An 18,407-nucleotide genomic window follows, 5' to 3' on the forward strand; every position below is an offset into this window, starting at 1 on the left:
ACACTGTCTCCAAAATGAAAATATTCCAGAAGTCATAAATATTTCCAATTACATGGGCTGATATTAAAAAAAAAACAAAAACAAAAACTGTAAACTTAACATGATTCCCTTCCTGTTCCTGTCTCTCCTGCTTGGCTCATTTTCTTCTCCTTCAAACCTTGCATCTCCATCTTTATCTCATAAATCCTTTATGTTATTTGATGGTGTCTCCTAGCCCAGCCCAGCCCAGCCCAGCCCAGCAGCCAGAAGTAAAGACTCCGGAACCGACAATAGTGGTTTTGTGGTGCCGACCCACAAGTGAGCCTGTTAACAATTACTTGTGATACGGAGGAAGCATATTCAGTTTTGGGCCAGAATAGGCCCTGGAGGGTGATTTCAGCATTTTTTTTTTTTTTAAGAAAGAAAAAGCAAAACCCCCGAACACTTAATTCCACATGCACCACAAATTTGATTTATTATTTCATTACACACTGAGTGGAAAAATCTGCATTAGGGAATCCACTGGCTCTGATCTCAGAGTTTTGACAAAGGTGCTTTGTGCTGAGTGGACGCCTGTGTTTTCTCTGAGCTTTCTATCCACTGTCCTTCCTGCCTGGTCACCACCAGCAGAGTGTGCTGCTGCTTTGTCCAGGGGTGACCAGCCATTGGAGAGGCAGCTGCAGGGGAGTAACTGCCAACCCCCACCTGCCAGCATGCCCGGCTGGAGGTAAACAGCTTTGTGGGGGCCAGGAGGGAAGCAGGCAATCTTCAAAGGCAGGAAAGGTGGGTGGTGACATTTGATGCATCTTATATTTGGGAGTGAAGTTCTGTCATCCCCAGGAGGGGTTCTTGGGAAATGAGAAAGGGGGATGCTTAATCCCACAGTAGAACAGAAGACTGGAAGGCACAAGAGACCTAGAAATATTCAGAAGCCTCTCGGAGACCTTCCTAAGATGTGTGCCTCTCTTAGCATCAATCACGATTTAATATCGCCATCTGCATGGAGCAGCACGCGTCCGTCAATTATGCATTCCGGCTCAGCAGCTACCCGACAGGATGGGGGCTTTCTCCTGTGTTCCCTCTTTGAGGAAAGGGTCATGCATTTTTTAACTCTACAGGTGCACTCTCCTCTTCCCCGTGTCGGTTGGTATTACTGTCTTCCAGACCTCTGCTTTAGATTACCAGCCTGACAGGCTTTAAATGCATAAAAGATGGGCATGCTGCACAATGGTGGTTGGGACACACAAATCCACGCAAGTAGCCTTTTAGGCATCGCACCTCAAGCTCAAACTGTGCCGCAGTCGAGCTGCCCAGAATCTAATGGATTCAGGTTCCATTTCCTACTGGGTGGAAAACAAAAGCAGGCCATTTCCTCTGGTTAGCAGAGACCACATCATCCTCTAAATAATGACCCCTCGCCCTCCCCAGGCCAGGAGGACAATGGGCCCAGCCTTCCCACCCAGATGGAGACGAGGCCAGTGGCGGAGCTGGGTGCCACTCGTCCCCCCTGCAGCAATCCTGCAGGCTTTCCAGGGGTCTACACCACTCAGCCATGCTGGGCACCCAGCGTCTTCCAACAAGGTCAAACTGTGGCCCATTGGGCTTTGCTCACTTGTGGGAAATAGGGCTGAGAGTGGCCCTCTGAGGAAATGGAGCTGTCCGGATTTAGATCACCAGCTGCCTGGACTAAACTGGCAGGAGAGGAAATTTTCTACTGGGTGCAGCTCCCCTGCCAGCTGTTGTGCTGAAACTACAGCCCTGCTCCTGGCCAAACCACACCTTTTAACGCAAAACTCATCACAGGGCATCTGAGCTGAGCTCCTGTTTGGTCATCCAAACTCCCTCCCTCCTTTCAGGATCCCTTCCCTGTTCCCCTCCCATTACTCCTGAAAGAGGAATTTTTCTTCCTCAACTCCCTGCCTCCCAAGTTTAAGCTTTTAGTACTAAGACAGGCACACATAACCAGCAATAAAGACAGGAAACTTCTTCATAAGAAGGTTTTGTTTCTCACCCACATCAGGAGTAATCATTTCCCACTTAAAAAAAAAAAAATTAAGCTATATATATCTCATAGAGGACAGTCTACATTTTCTGCTGTTAAAACTCACTTAACCTGAGGAAATAGGAGTAACTCATTTCTTTTCTCCTGTTCTTTCTTTATCTGAAGAAAAACCAAGGCACTTATTAAAATATTTAAGAACTCATTAAAACATCTGCTTTGCTTGCATGGAGTTAACCTTTTCAATATCCAAACATTTATAAACTCACAATCTTGTTTGGATGGCACGCACACTCAGAAACACACACACACACACACAGATATTGAACACACATCCGGGACACATAATTATTAGAAATTCACACTTCAGTCCTATACACACATTCACACCCTCTCATAAAATATCACACATCATTTGCACAGCCATATATCCACCAAGATAAATACTAGAATCTCCATCTCTATTTTTCTTGGAGAGATCTGAATTCTTGAAATCTATCATCAGTAAAAACTGTAAAGAAAACACACTTAATCCTTCTCCACCTCCTCTTGATAACTGATCTTTCATTTCCAGGTTTGGGGACCCTTCTGAAATACTGAAATACCCTTCTGTATTTCAGAAGGGTCTGTCTGAAATACAAACATGCCTCCAAGAGAAAGAGCATGTACTTTCTTCTGAAGAGCTGCACCACCCAGGGCTCAGGAGGTCTGTGTCACGTGCCAAAAGGAACAGCATAAATGTTCTCTATGTGTTTCAGAGGAGTCCAGCCCAGCCAAGAGGGAGTTGAACTCAAGGGCAAATGCCTTTAGGCCAATCTCCACATATAGAGGCTGAGGTTGACCCCATTGAATTTTAGCTACTGAGCCTGTCTGGCAAGTTGACAAGTGACTTCTTTCTGTATTTGGTGAATACCTTACACCTGGGGCAAATTCATGCCCAAAGAGAAGCAGGCGAACCCAAGCCTGGACAGTTCAGAGCAGGTTTTCTCCTACATCTGAGAGGGAAGTCTAAGGGATGGGCGAGGTCAGGTCAGATAAAGACCTCAGAGGTCTTTGGACCATGGATGAAAGGATTCAAGTGACACCTCTAGACATGATTAAAATCAAGGGACTGCTAAGGTCTAAAGTCACAAAGGTCTGATTTACTCCCATAACGAATACTTAGGTGTTTTAATTTGACATATAAAAGGTCAGATTATTTCTGACCTTCGTATCTTTCTGTTTCTTCTTTTGTTGGTTTTTCGCATGTGCTTTTGTTTGAGGCTTGCCAGGTGGCACTAGTGGTAAAAAACCCACCTGTCAATGCAGGAGACATAAGAGATGAGGGGTTCGATCCCTGGGTTGGGAAGATTCCCTGGAGGAGAGCATGGCAACCCACTCCAGTATTCTTATCTGGAGAATTCCATGGACAGAGGCTCCTGGCAGGATCCTCCAGTCCACAGGATTGCAAAGAGTCAGACATGACTGAAGAGACTTGTTTGCTGGTGAGCTAAGTACCATCTGATGCTGCCTAGGGGTACCTGTTCCTGGATCAGGTAAAGGGACTCTGGACCCGTCCACTTACAATTCTAAGGCGCTCTGGCAGTTTCAGAAGGAACTCACCCTCCTATAGGACCCAATTTAAGACAAAGCACTGGTTCCTTGGTAATACAATTTTTAGGAAGTATTTATTAAAAAGGAGGAGCAGATCTTTTAAAAAAATCTGGTCTGCCTCCTAAGGAAATTCAGCTGGAGTTGTTTTTAAAGGAACACTGTATGGCCAGAACTTGAAAATAATCGGATTATGGTGGTTTACTTCACAATGGCCAGGTGATAGCAGCTACAAACCTCGGGCTGTTCTGCACAATCAGATCACTCAGTGTAACTGAACTGAAGGTAAAAGTCCTTATCAAAAATGGGGAACTTAGGCTGGCTGGATATGGGACTGGAGCATCAGGTTGTTGTCAAAGGTGGGCCTGGGGTAAGGGGACCAGCCTACCAGGAGGGGGCGGGGCTGATGTTAGCCAAAGAGGGGATGCAAGCGCCTGGATTCTTAACTCCCGGTAACCTTCCTGTGAATCAGTTTCCTAAACTGTAATTCTGCAAGTGGCCGGAATTAAGTGTGTCGTTTTCAAAGTTCTTTTTGGAAGTGTTTGTTTTTCCCTTGATCAAAACTGGACCCAGAACTCCAAAGTGCAAAGCCACTAAAAGTGAAGCTCTTCGTGGGTGTGGGCACAGAGGGTAACAGAATCAGTGCGTTACGCTGCCTTGAAGCCCCTCCCTGCCTTTCTGATGGAGCTTCTCTATAAGGACTTCGGGGCTTCCTGGAACTGGGTTTGAAACCCATTAGATCTCAGTTCCCTTGTTACTTTCAAATGCCACAGAAAAGAGAACAAGTACAAGGATTAGAAGACACTACATATATACCTGAGGGCACTTGATGGAGGAAAACAGTCTCATTTCATCCCCAAATAATACATTCATAGCACAGTCTCATCCTATGACCATAGCATTGTTTTTATTTATTAGTAGGAAAGAAAAGAAGAAGCCATTTCTATGACTTCAAAAGAGAGAAGGCCGTCACTTTGTTAACTAGTCAGGAGCCTTGTATGCAAGAGTGATCTCGCCACTGGAAAGCTGTGTGATCTTGGGTAGTTAGTAAACCACTCTGAGCCTTTATTTTCCCATCTATAATGAGGGGAGTGGTGCTACAGGTCAGTTCCAGTTCTAAATTTCATAGCCTGTAAAACTATGGAAGGGGAAAATCCTATAACCCGCAGATGAACCTCTAATTAAAAAGATTCTCTACCCTCCTAGACAACTAGGTATTTCTGCAAGGTGTTGATTTTATTTCATCTGCTTGGTAAGCCTGAAACAAAACTCTAGGATTCTTCAGTGAATGCATCTGTCTTGCATTATGGAGAGTTTAAATGTCTCTTTCAATCACATTAGCTCTACTGACGTGAGCTTCTTTTCTTAACTGAGTCTGTGGCTGTATATTTATAAATATAAGGCATACACAGTTCTGTGTGTGAGCTTCTCAACAAAGATGCATGAAAAGAAAACAGAGGAGGAGTTTTTTCCAATCTCTCACACAGATCTTCTAAGTCCTGTGCTCAGGGTTTGAACCACATTTTGCTCACTAACCTTGAATAAGCTTCTTTTAAAGTGATCTCTGTGGGCTGAGCCTGGATTTTGTTTTATTCAAAGCGACTTCAGCCTGTCACAAGACAGTCTCATAAAAATCTGTATCTTGGCTTAAGCTGGGAAGAAATGAGCCAATCCATCAGCCCAGGAATGTGGCTGTTTGACCACTTCCTAAGGCAACTGGGAAGGGATGCAATCTATTCAATTTATGGGGCTGGGTGGCAGTGAGTGATCCACTCCTGAAGGCACAGCAAATGAAAATTCCTGTGAACTTTTGCAATGAGAAAGTTCAAAATCTGAATAAAAGAACTGTCTGGGAGGGCAGGAAGGAGGGAATGGGAGAGAGGGAAAGGAAGGCAGCACTTGAGCATGGAAAAAGGAGTGAGGAATGAGGCAAACTTCCTCTTCTAAAACACCTCTGATGAATTCACCAAGGACAGAACTGGAAATTGGTCTGGAAACAGGGCCTTTGGAACGTCTCTCCTCAATCTGGATGCTAAAAATGAACCTTCATTTAATCGTTAAAATGTAAGTTTGATGCGATTACCTCCCCTGACCTCGAATCATGCCACCTGTGGTAACCTTGTTATTTGTCATCTTATATCATAAACAAATGCAATTCCAATAGGGCAGCCAATATAATATCATTAGTTGATATTTATGTCCACTCTTTCCCAGCCCTCATTGCAAATGCAATTTTGATGCCATTGATGAGAGATCTGGGATTACAATTCCTGACCATTTCAACAGACATTTGGGGAAGGAAATAGAAGAAGAATAATTTTAGGGTCTCTCCAAAAGGTAATATAATTGTTTTCATTTATTTTGATTAACAGAAGGCTTCTGTTGAAACATTCATGGCTCCCCATTGGTTAGTAAATGAAATCCAAACCCCTTGGCCTAGCAATTTGGACCTTGTATTTGGCCCAAGCTATTATTTCCAAACTTATTTGCAACTATTTGCTTCCACATTGTCTAAATGGCCATTTCTGAGTGTTCCCCAAACACTCAGTGTTTCCCAGTGTTTCTTCTCTGCTCCCTTTTGCCCTTCCCCTGCTATGCCTTTCCCAGCTGTAAACCCATCTAAACTATTAATACAGGCTCACACGCCACCTCCACCCTCCCTGATCTCCCAGGAGTAACCTCTTCCAACTTCTGAGGCTGAAGCTCTTTAGCATCTTCTAAAGTGTGAAAGAACCTTATCCATGCTGCCGGACCACCTGCTCATCTTTGGCAAACCTTACGGCATCAAACCCAGGGTCTTTGCCAAAGATCACACTCAATGAGGCTTGATGAATTAATGAGTTAATAATTGACTAGGTAACATCAGGTGGTTCAGTGGTAAAGAATCCACTTGCCAATGCAGGAGATGTGGGTTCAGTCCCTGGGTCAGGAAGATTCCTTGGAGGAGGAAACTCAATCCAGCATTCCTGCCTAGAAAATCCCATGGACAGAGGAGTCTGGCTGGCTACAGTCCATGGGGTCGTAGAGAGTCAGACACAACTGAGCACCCATGCACACTGACTCAGCAGGGTAATACCCAAAGTATCAGTAGGTATCACAAATTCTAAGAAAGCCTTATCACAAAGTATTCTGCGTGTCCAGCCTCCACCCTTCCTTCCCAACTCAGAGCTGCTATTAAATGCAAATATTTTTTATTGGTGAACCAGGAGTTTAGAGGACTTGTCATAATAATACCTAGTCATAGATCAAGGTAGAGCTAGTGTGAACTCATAGGACACAGTAACCTCAGATAATGATGACGAACTTCAAAGGACATTTCACTTTAAATCTAATAATGGTAAAATTAATTTTATGTGAGGGCTTTCTTACCCCCTCATTCCATCCCCCCATCCTCCCAAGGGCAAGTTCTAGATATTTATTTTCAGTAGCACCAAGAAGCTTCAAAGTCCTACTTTATCCCTAAACTCTTGCTGGGTTTCAGTTCACTCCTTTCTACCCATCCTCCCCCATCAGCTCTCTTCCCCTGGCCCCCAATATGCCTTTTAGGCACATCTGTTTTATTTTTCCCCTTTATCAAAATAAATTATTTTTGCTGCTTGGTCCAGTCATTTGCAATTCCCTTTATCTTCTTCACTGAAAGACTGGCCAGAACCCAGATCCCTGGCTATCACAGGATCTTGAGAGGCAGTGAACAGGGTTTCACTGGCTGCGTGCATTAGACTGGCCAGCAGCCCCATCCAAGGCATGCTTTCCTTTTGTTATTCCCAGCCCTCCCCCCCCCCTTTTTTTTTCCTGGATTAGATCATGACTCTTTTATGAAGACCCAGAGGGAAATGGGATTATTAAGAGTCTTGCTGGGTAAAAGCTATTTTGTCTTTACGATGACTTTTTTTGAGTTCAGCTGCTGAGGGGCCTTACTGCCAGAGTAGAAGTTATTACACATTTGGGGAGCCCCTTCCATGCGGCGGTTCCTGCTGAGCACACTTTCAGGGATGAAGGATGGAAGAGGAGGAAAGGAAAGGAGAGAGATGTGAAAAATCAGTAGAGGCGAGAACTCTGAAAGTGGAAAACCAAGGCGAAAAAAAAAGTGTAAAGAACTGATGTAAATCTAAGATGAGAATCCAGCAGAGAACATGCACCTCTGAAGAACAGGGTGCCGAGAGATTAATTTGATGCTTATAAAACCAGACAAAGGTCTAGTGGGGTAAGAGCTGGGAATGAGTAATCATTTACTGATTTTTTTAAAAAAGACAAACTCATAAAAGTAACATAAACTTACCTCAAGGGTGTTAGTGTGCTTTCTATCTTTCTATGGTCACTAGATGCTATTAACCCCATTGAAGCTGTTTTGAAGAGTAAATGACTTCCGAACAGGCAGCTTAATATGTACTCAACAGTACTCTATGTAATCTGAAATAGCCCAACATCCTAGAAATCAGTCAGCTATTAGGATCAAACACACTTACAGATAGAGACACTGAGGTAGAGAGAAATTAGGGATTCAGGATCACTGAGCCATCAGGTGACTGACAAGAGGTCTGGCTCTAATGCTTCAGAAGCTAGGAAGTCCAATGAAGGTCTCCCTGAACCTCTCAGTGACAAACTTATTCAATAGCATTTAGAGACAGACAAATGTTTTGCCTGTTTGAAAACTCCTTTTTCTCTCCCAGTGCCAGAAATCTGTGTGTGAACAATGAGAGATGTGTTTGAGGCTGGGGTGTGAGTGGGCTGGAGGCACTTAACACCTTCTTCACTCCCAACACACAGGCACTCTGTTCCTTGTCATCCTGGCCCTCTTTCCTGCTTCCTGGAAACCAGGGTGTGTGTTTGGGGGGAGGGTGTGGCGGGGGTGTGAGTAGATCACTCAAGTCTGAAAGTATGTGTCACAATATCAGAGGGTTTTTTTTTTGCTAGCAGTTTCCATTTCTCTCCTGTCTCCTCAACCCTAGTCTTCTCCATCCTAAATGCCACGGTTGTTATTGTTCTACTGGAGAGGAGCAGCATTTTCAGAGATGGGGGATTTATTTTTATAGCACAGCTGGTCTGCCAAAGGTCACATAATTTGGCAATGTTCCCAGTGGTTAAAAATTAATTTCTCCTTATTAATACAACCAAGGTCCCATAGGATCGGAGCTCAGCCTTATCTAAACTTGACAGCTTCCTAAACCTTTAGAAGATGCTTTCTCCTGGAGGGCCAGCCACACTACAAGGCCACTGTGTCCTGGAATCCAACTCTACTGATTCCTATTAGGTAATGAGCCCATTAAGCCCTTCAGCCATTTCTCATAGAGGCAGCTAAAGCTTTGGAAAAGGCTGTAGGTTCTCCAGGACAAATGTTCACAATATCTTCCAGGAATGAGTTAATTAAAAAAAAAAAAAAAAGTTAATGCCTTACTTGGAAGGAATCATACAAAAACTTTCAGGGATCAAACACAAGTATGACACACAAGGAGCGTGTCTCAAAGATTATCCAGTGGCAAGTGATGGTCAGATGATAAAATACCTCAAATATGTTAATGATACTACAAACCACTGCCCAGACATCACTTTTCAAGTCGTTTCTCGTCAGTGCAAGACATTAAAAAGGTATTATACTTCTGCTCCATTTTTGACAAAAAGAAAGTCTTGTCTCTACTTTCCTAAAGTCTCTCCCAACAGGACTTTTGGGGAATATATTCTGAAAACTCTTTACCAGTGAACCTGCCTCTGACTTCTGTCAGCTCGGAAGAGTGTCTCAACACTTGGGTTACCCAAAGACAGCTCATTCTCTTGACTGCTTTAATAAGCATCGAGGGAAAAGACAACCACCACACAGGATCCCCAGAACCATGCAGCCCCTAGTGTCTCTCCCAACTGACCCCCCACGGGCCTCTCCCCAGCTGTTATTCGCTTTCATGCCTCATTGCTTATGAATTGGCACTTGAACCCTCAGTCTCCTCTGCACTGTGAAGGCAGGAACTGGCCTTTCAGGTGCAGAACATGATCTATCCAGTAGGAGATGCAAGCCATTTGGTAGACAGCAGGAGTCCTGCCTTGATAGCCCAGGGTTCTAGTCACTGCAGCCTTCCAACATTTCATTTTGCCAACTGGGTGCTCTGTGGCTTAATCTGAGGTCTCCTCAGCGTGATATAAGAGTCCAGAGCTGCGGGGCTGCCTGGGCAGTCACAAATAATTGTACTGGGCACAACCTGGACAAGAAGGGGCTTGCCCTGGAACCCTCGTGGGGAGCGTTTTCTTTCCAGTGTTTTGCACTGTGTGCTCTGCTGGCAACTAGCACTAACTTCACTACCTCCAGTGGCTGTTTATGGGGTGAAGTGGATTTGGTACTCACTGAAAGCCAGCAAGAGACCAGTCCCTAAAAGTCTAGAGCAGGCCGTCTGTGCCAAATCCAGGAGTTTATAGTTCTACTTGCAAATGTTTATGCCTACCCGCAGCCATCGGGCAATGTAGGGAGACAGAAGAAAACAAAAACGAAAACCCTCTTCAAACTCCTCTCCTCCCGAGCCTAGACCGTGCGTGGTTGCCTCTTTCAGAATTTGTCTGAACCCAGACCTGTCTCCCACAGTCAATTTACACCTCTTATCTGATCATCCTGTCCAGACAGAAGACTGAATTGACCGCTTCTGCCAGGGACCACGGCAATGGTGTTAAAACTAGACCACAGATCAAAGCTCTCCAGGCAAGGGGCTGGTAGGGGTAGGAGGCGGGGGTGGGGGTGGGGCTTGGCGGGGTTGATGGTTACAGGGTCCGGGTTCTTTTGGCCCCAGGAGGTGAGACCCGAAGGCTGGGAAACGTCAGGGCTGGGAGTTACCATCATCTGAAGGAACCCATTGTCAGGGCCTGATGATTTCCTGAGCAAAACCCAGTTCCCCGCAGACCACGAGATTAAGTCTAGCCAAGGGGAGTTTCGTGGCCAAGCGCTGACCGTGAATGGTCAGCGCCAGGGGGCTCTCCTCGCTGTCTGAAACCGAAAGGAGGGGAGATGGTGGGAGGGAGGCGAGCGGTGAGCACCGGCCAATCAACCCGAGCGCCGATCTCCTTCCCTTTCCAGAGAAATTCAGCCGGAGCCGCAGAAGCGGTGACAAGGTGGAGCTGGATCCCCTAAGCTTGGCTGGGAAAGCTGATCACCATCCCCATAACCCCATGGTTCCCGGAGGGGCGCACGGTTCCTTCCACCAGCCCCGACCCCGGCAGCCCTGAACCTCAGCTCGACAGATGGCCCCCACCAAGCCGCCGGGACCTTAGCTCCGTGGATGCCCCCCACCCTCGCTGGGCGCCCGGGCGGGACCTGGTGGGGAAAACGGCTGTGCGCTAGCCCCAGGCGAAGGGCGGCGGCAGCCGGTTAATCACAGCTCGCCTCGCCTCCATTAACTTCTGTTGATATTAAAAAGAAATCAATCAGTGAAAATGGAGCTTTGGCCGTGACTATTTCTTTTTCTCCAGTGGAAAAGCAAAGAGCGAGGCGGCGGCGGAGGGGAGGCGGAACTAGCCGGCGACTGCAGAGGATTCTCCCAGGCCGAAGACCGCAGCGGAGACTTAACTTTCTGGCAATGGGCAGTGCTGAGGAAATGCCGCAGGCTTCTCCCTGGGGGTGTCCTTAGTGTGGAGGAGGAGGGGACAAAGCTAGAGGAGTTGGAGGCGGCCCACTTAACCGGGCTGGAGCTTCGGTTTTGCTTTCTCTGGGAATATTTTTGCCTAATAGAATGTTTATGGATCTCTCGGCTCTGTTTCTCTTGCGTAGCCCAAACAAATCGATGCGGCGTTAGAGACAGCGCGGGGTGGGGGTGGGGAGGGCTGGCTGGGGGGCCACCACGTCCCCACCACGTCCCCACCACGTGGAATGCCCACACGCCGCGTGCTCTTCACCTGTTCGCGCGCACTGGCGGGCGCCCGGCGCGCAGCGCTACTGAAGTTGCGCGCATTCCCGCGGCTCAAGCTGCCTCCCTTCTGCCTCCAACCTCAGGTCCGAATCCCACCCCGGCTTTCCTCCACCAGCTCGGCCAGCGCTCCGGCCCCCAACCCCTCTGAGCCGGCTCTCTTGGGGCGGCGCGGGAACTGCAGCGCAGAGTGGAGTGCAGGAGGGGGCGCTCCCCGCAGGGCCTTCGGAGCGTCCCCCAAATCCCCGAGCGTGGGTAGGAGGGCGGCGGCGCTGTGATCCGGCAAGGCGGCCGGCGAGGCAAGTACTGGGGCAGCCTAGTGTGCGACGCCCACTCAGCTCCCAGCCGCCAACCACTGCAAGAGGCCACGCGCCGTGGCCACGAGGTTATTTGCTCAATTGCTCCCTCGCTTGCTCCTTCCGCCCTCCCCCCAACCCCACCCCAACTCGTCGGAGTGGGTTTCAACCGTCGCTGCAGGCTGGGCCCGGCCCCCTCTCGGCCGGCGCGCACCGGGTGAGTCAGAGGTCTAGCTCGGCCTCGCCCTTTGCTACTCGCTGCCAGCTCCCCCGGTGCCAGTCGGTTATTCCGACCAAAAGCCCTAGCAGCCCGCGGTTCGCGATCGCCTTTTCTAGGGACTGGAGAATATCCATCCCGGGCGGGTCCCAGCTCCGCGTCCCATAGGGACGTCCCACCCTGGGTCCGAGGCTGCCTGAGGCCTCAGAGAGGGTGACCGGCCCGCGCTCCCGCCTCTGGGCTTCTCTAGAAGTGACGCAGCGCGGCCCGGGGCTGGGGTGGGAGGGGGCTCTGCGGAGAGCGCGGGAGGCAGGTGGCAGAGCCTGAGTGGGTTTGAGCGGGTGTCGCGCATACACGTACACACTCCGCGCAGCGCTCGGGGACAGATGTGAGAACATCTGGGGTACGAGATGGCCCCTGAGTCTTTACCACCCCTCCCACTCCGCACAGCACACAGAACCTGAAGTTGTGTGTGTGTGTGTGTGTGTGTGTGTGTGCGTGTGTGCGCGCGTGCCGATGTGTACGCCAGTGTGCGCGCACTCGCGCACCCGGGCCTACCGGAGTCCGTGCCTGAATACATAATGTACCGTGGGCATCCTCGCCGCGCGCGCACGCGGACACACACACACAGCGAATCACACAAACATCCATAATTTATGCCGCTTTCAGGTCTGTGGGAGGTAATTTAATTTCGCCTCAAGCTGGGAACTTAGAATTAAGAGAACAGGGAACTGGAAGCCACAGGAAATTTCCCCAAGTGGGACCTGCACCCGTCTCTTTGATACGATTTGCAGCTGCTCTGAAGACCATTTATGGCAGAGAAAAAAGCAGCAAACGTGTGTGTCTGGAGAGTAAGGGCGTTCACGTATCTTTCTTTCCCTCAAATAAACACCCAAGCTTCAAGTGGGGCGCGTGCCTGTGTTGGGGAGTGATAATCAGAGTCCCCGGCTCCCGCAGGATCCGCTAACCCGCTGTCATGGGGAGGACCCGGGAGGCTGTCAGGGGTTCATGCTACCGCTGCGGTGGCAGCCTTAGACGTGCCTCCGGGTAAGGGCACTCCAGGAAGCGTTTTTCTCCTCTCTCTTTTCTCCATTTCCTCCAGGGATGCTTTCCCCACTTTCAGTCACCTGTAGCAGCTTTTAAGAGTTTTGTCAGATTCCAAAGACTCTTGTCAGAGGGGAGAGAGGCTCAGCCCTGAGAGAGTGGTGTGGGGAAGCAAGAACGTGCCCCACTAGATTTTCTGGAACCAGAGAGCCCTTCTCAGAAAGAGCAGTGCCCCTGGCCAGCCTCCACTCCCCCCACCCCCCAAATGCTTGCTCCAGACCATTCTGGGCCTTGCAGTGCTTATCTCTGCAGTCTGTCCACACACCCTTTTTGGCAGTGGTTGAGAACAAATTCTACCCAAAAGTTTCTAACCACTTCACAAGAGTGAGAGACCTTTGAGGGCCACGCAGTTTGTTCTATCTAATACTAGTTTTAAAAAGAACATACGATTTACTTCCCCCAGAAAATATACGGAGGCAGGAAAGAGAACTGGATGACCAACCGCCTCCGTTGGCAGCAGCGCCCAGCCCGGAACCGAGCCACAAGACAACTTGCTCCATCAGCCTGAGCCCAATGATTCGGAGGCTCATCCACACATTCTGCAAAGAAGCCACAGCATTGGAAAACCCAAACTAGATTCTTGTATTTCCCAAGCCCTTCAGTTAACATTGCTCAATGTAGCTAAGTGGAGGGAATGCAAATGATTTATATTTCGCTGGCTAGGTTGAAGAAACTCATGGGAGATGTGTTCTGCTTCAAGACAGGGGAAAAAAAATTCCCCAAAACTGTAATGCAAAGGCTTTGTAGTATTTTTAAACCTTTGATTCAGTCCATATGTGACATCTGAACACCGCCAAATTCTGTCTATGTTTCAAAACACACACACAGTCACATACTCCTAGCAGGAAAGAAAAGTTGGGTTTTCGCAGCAGTGGTGGTATAGGGAGGGCCGACTGGGATCTCTCTCTAAATTATTCAGTATTGAGCGATCCTCCTTCTCTTGCCATTGCGTGTGGCCCCCTGCGTTAGCAGTTGTTTTTAAAGGTAAAGGCATGCTGAAATGAATAAAAAAAAAAAAAAAAAAAACTTTCGGGGGGCTTACCTGCTTGGCCTCTCACTTCATGTCCTGAAAAGTAGAGAGCTAGGAAAATCCAGGTGAGAGGAAACATATCCATTTTGGAGAAGGTTTTCTCCAGAGCTGTTTTTATAGATTTGTTGTTTAATGGTAAGTCTTTGTGTTTTTCGCTCCCTTGTGTTCTTCCTTAGTGTCCTCTGCAAAGGTTCCTACCGGTCAGTGTTTCCCTTCTGAGTCCTGGCGGCCTGTCGTCACCTTTCTTCTTGCTGGGTCCCCACCTCACCAGGAGGAGGGTAGCTCTTGAAATCAGCAGAGAGGGAGCAAGCCGGGAAGAGAGGATGGATTTCCTCTCTTAAAAACAAAACGCATCTATGTCCTTTCCAGTTCCTCAAAGTATCATTTCCTTTATCCTACAACATCCCGAGTATTTCCCGTTAGCCAAGCGTAAAAACAAAAAATAATAATAAAAGAATAAAAATACAAGCCAAGACTTGCCTTGGGCATCACACGGCCCCCAGGCAGCTGTGTGATCTCAGAGGCGTACACTGACATACATCCCTCGGCACTGGGGACCCGCACGCGGGCGGAGGCACAGACCGCCGGACGGCCCGAGCGCAAGGCGGCCGCCCAAGCTCTTGCCCTCGCCGGGTTCCCCTAGCGGGAGCCTCCCCTAACGGCTACACCCGCTTGGCCAGCCTCGCGAGGGGAGTCTGAGGAAGGAAGCTGCTGCTGCTGCGGCTGCGGCTGCTGTGGCTGCTGGTGGTGCGGCGGCGGCGGCGGCTGGGATCGCTTGGGAGTGAGCGAGCCCCTCTCCGAGTTCGCCCGCGCCCGCCCTCACCTCCACCTCACCCAGCGCCCGGCAGAGTGTCTGCGCGTCTGAGGATGTGCTGGGGGCGGGCTGCGGGCTGGTGCCTAGCTCGCGTTCTCTGCTTCCCCTCCGGCTCCCCCCGCTGCCTTTTCAGGCCGAGCAGCATGTGGATGTCAGAGCCGCGGCAGAGCTATCCGATTACGCGCCGGCTCAGGGCCCGCCCCTTCTGTGTTCCTGATTAAAGAGGCAGCCGCGGAGACGCGCGGCGCAGAGGCGAGTGCCGCGGCACCCAGCTTGGGAGGGGCGGCGGCGGTTTTCCCCCGGCAGCGGCCGGATCAAAGTTAAGGCAGCTCCCCCCTCAAGCCACCCATCTCCCACCCAGCACCTCCCGCCCACCCTGGCACCTCCGGGGCAGGGTTTCGCCAGGCCGCCCGTGCGTAATGCCCTGCAGAAGGAGCGCCCCCAGGCACCTCCCGGGCGCGCTGCCCTTGGCCGCTTGGCCCCCGTCCGAGGGAGACTCCGCGGGAAACGGAGGAAATTCTTGTCCCCCCTCCCCCGATTCCCCGACTCCGGTGCCACACACGTAGAGCCCAGCACAATGCCACGCGCAATGGCGTTACAAGAGGAGTTGGGTGGCGTTCGGTGTTTGGAGCAGGGAACCCGGCAGCAGCTCAGCCATGCGTTCGCACCGGCAGCAGTGCGTGGCGGCGACACACACGTTCAGCCCTGGCTGAATAAAACCCCAAACACTCCTTGCGTTTACTACTCAGATCCTTTGTTTTGTCCCAAACATACTCCTCTCCTCTCTGCGTGAGGATTTAGTTTTTCCTGCGTCCCTAACTTGTAACTATCAGAAGAGGAAAGACGTTCTTCAAAACAATTTTTCAGTAAAATTAAATTGGATTCCGCCAGCCCTCCAAAAATGTCCAGGTAGGAAGACTTCTCAAAATACTACAGAAACCTTCTCTTCACATTTCCCCGTGGTAATGTGGTCACACCGCCGAGAGAAAGAAAACAGCATTATGCCAACTATTTTTTAAATGGAGGCGTGAAAACTGTTTAGAGGGAGCCTCGAGCTAGCAGTTGGGAAAACACTTGTATTTTTGTTTCGAAGGATGTCTTTGTGGGTTCCAAACTGTCTTGCTTCACTGGGCACCTATTACTACAGTATCATAAAGACTCTAACAGAAACAGTCTAAACACTCTGCGTATACCTTTTCTGCCACTCTGCAGATTAAGAAAAATAAAGTTTTGGTGACAAGAAACACACACACATCTGACTATTCCATTTATTTCTTTGCCTGTGCTGGTGGATTCTTCTGGGTGGTTTTCCTCCTTATCTGGACTTGCCATTAGCTTTGTTTATCACTTTTAGTGTCTGAAAAATCTGTAACTCCCACTTAACTGTTATTTACACTGAGATAACCAAAACAAAATTGAATCAGAAGTCATTTGCAAATAGTTGCGCCAAGCCGTGCAAGGACTTTACCGTGCTGTGTAAATCCACAGGCTGCATATCACACTGTTAATCTTAGACGCCTGGCTTGAAAGGGCATTTAACCAAGGCCTGGTGAGTTCTTCCAAAGTGCATATCCCCAGACTGGCCCAAAGACTACCTCTCATTCCTTTCATTTTTTTTTTTCTTTCTCTCCCCTTCCTTCTTTCCCTCCTTTCTTCCTGGCCTTGAGAGCACATCCATATTATTGAAAACTCCAAATTTACTATTTTTTCCTGTTTAAATGTCAATTGTAAAGAAAGACCACTGCTCCCCCAGTGTTTAATGGAGTAAAGAGGCAGTCTGGAGTTTGAACCTCAATTTGAGATCTCAGTTTCTGTCATTGCCAAGTTACTAACTTAGGGACATTATCTACAGTGACAGAGGCCCAATAAAGAGAGTCATTTAGAATCATGTCCCCCTACCAACCAACCTAGCAAGTGCTCAACAGGGAAGAATTCTGTTTCTGAGAACATTATAGCCAGAGTTCAGGTGAAGGGGAGACAGAAAGTAAAAGTACACTGAAGCCCATTGGGAAACTGTAAGAATGAAATTCTGGACTTCTGCTCTTAGAGTCTCAGGGCTGAAGGTCCCCATGAGGCTGTTTTGAGGGTCTGGTATGGCAGGCAGAAGGGTCAGTTTCAGTGTTCTGTTCCTGGACTTGATTTCCAGTCATGGATTTTAATTTTACAGAGGTATCATTAAGAAGGAGCTAACTCACTTTCTGGGAGTCCTCAGAAAGAGTGTTCCAAGACTTCTAATCAGTCCACTTGAGTCCAGTCTTGACTTCCTTCAGCTGGGTAGAGGGTGAGTCTTTGGTTCAGAGCCCTGGGGACTCCCAGCGCAGCCAGGCCATTTTTAATCCTCTAGGGGGCAGCACTCAATAAATAATTGTAACAGTACCTGCAGTAGCTCTTCTGGTGGAGCTTTTATGAGACTTCCAGGAGCCCACAGCCCTTTATCAGACCACGGGAGATTCAGGATAAGACCAGATCTCACCAGTCCACTGTGAACAAGAGCCCATGGACTCAGGGAGGACTCAGAATTGCTTTGATTCAGGACTTCCTAGGACTCTTGGGAACAAAAAAACAAATCTTACCAGTGCCCTCTGAAATCCAATCTTTAGGGAAATTCTCCAGACCAGGACTGGCTCAGACCTGCCAGCCCCAGTTTTTGTCTGGATTGGAATCTCAGGGGTTTGGCTGCAATTGGTTGGGTTTCAACCAGAAGTGCAGGGGTGAGCCAGCCACCATACTTTTCATTATTTTGTGAGTCCACATCTTTAACTCTTTTGAGTCCCATAGAGCATCAGTCTCCAACTTTTTTGGCACCAGGGACTGGTTTCATGGAAGACAGTTTTTCCATGGACTGAGAGGGGTTGGTTCCAGGATGATTCAAGTGCATTACCTTTATTGTACACTATTGCTATTATTATGACATCAGCTCCACCTCAGATCATCAGGCATTAGATCCCTGAGGTTAGGGACCCCTGTCATAGAGAAACTTGCTTACTAAAGACTAGTGGCATTTACAGAAACAATGCAGTAGTTAACAGAAACAGTAAACTGATGAGAAAACAGCTAACTAGTGAAGTCGAGATTCTTGGTAGAATGACTGACTCACCTAGGACCTTTTACATCATTATCCTTAATTGTGGAATAATAATAGATAATCCCATCCCACATTCCATTCCTTTGACAGGAAGGGATGTGGGGAACAAAAAACAGGTTTGTAAAAGGTTGGAAGAGAAAGCTGTAGCAGCCACACCCCTAAGGAGAGATGGGTGTTTCCTGTTCGATAGTCCCAACCCAAGGTTACATCCAAATCACCTAGGGCGAGTGTTAAAAAATTCAGATCCCTGGGCACCATCTTCCTGCAGATCAGATTTCTTGCATCTGGGAATCTGCTTTTTTAACCCACGTTTTAGGTGATTCTACATAAATGTTCATTAGACCAGAATTGAGGAGCTCTATTCTGAGACACTGTTTGCACATATCTTAGTTATATGCACTTCCATCGAAGGACCT

General features: G+C 48.4%; 1 protein-coding gene and 2 long non-coding RNA genes across 6 annotated transcripts in view; 2 read left to right on the top strand and 1 right to left on the bottom strand.

Moving 5' to 3' along the window:
• Window positions 1–15,009, bottom strand: part of NRP2 (neuropilin 2) — a 120,096-nt gene extending 105,087 nt beyond the window's left edge. For all 4 annotated transcript variants that reach the window (XM_086366554.1, XM_086366543.1, XM_086366576.1 and 1 more), the window contains exon 1: window positions 14,105–15,009. In XM_086366554.1, coding sequence (XP_086222680.1) covers window positions 14,105–14,177 — 73 coding nt within the window. In that variant the 5' untranslated portion in view covers window positions 14,178–15,009. The remainder of the gene's footprint in view (window positions 1–14,104) is intronic.
• LOC147377980 (uncharacterized) lies at window positions 10,010–10,980 on the top strand. The gene is made up of 2 exons (XR_015151091.1): window positions 10,010–10,247; window positions 10,620–10,980. It is a non-coding gene; the product is annotated as an uncharacterized LOC147377980 (long non-coding RNA).
• Window positions 11,487–13,793, top strand: LOC147377981 (uncharacterized). Its single transcript, XR_015151093.1, has 2 exons — window positions 11,487–11,958; window positions 13,466–13,793. It is a non-coding gene; the product is annotated as an uncharacterized LOC147377981 (long non-coding RNA).
• Window positions 15,010–18,407: the final 3,398 nt, after the last annotated feature.

This window comes from Bos grunniens, chromosome 2 (assembly GCF_055505025.1).
Source record: "Bos grunniens cultivar Pamir isolate PY7600 chromosome 2, Bosgru_T2T1.0, whole genome shotgun sequence".
Taxonomy (NCBI): Eukaryota; Metazoa; Chordata; class Mammalia; order Artiodactyla; family Bovidae; genus Bos; species Bos grunniens.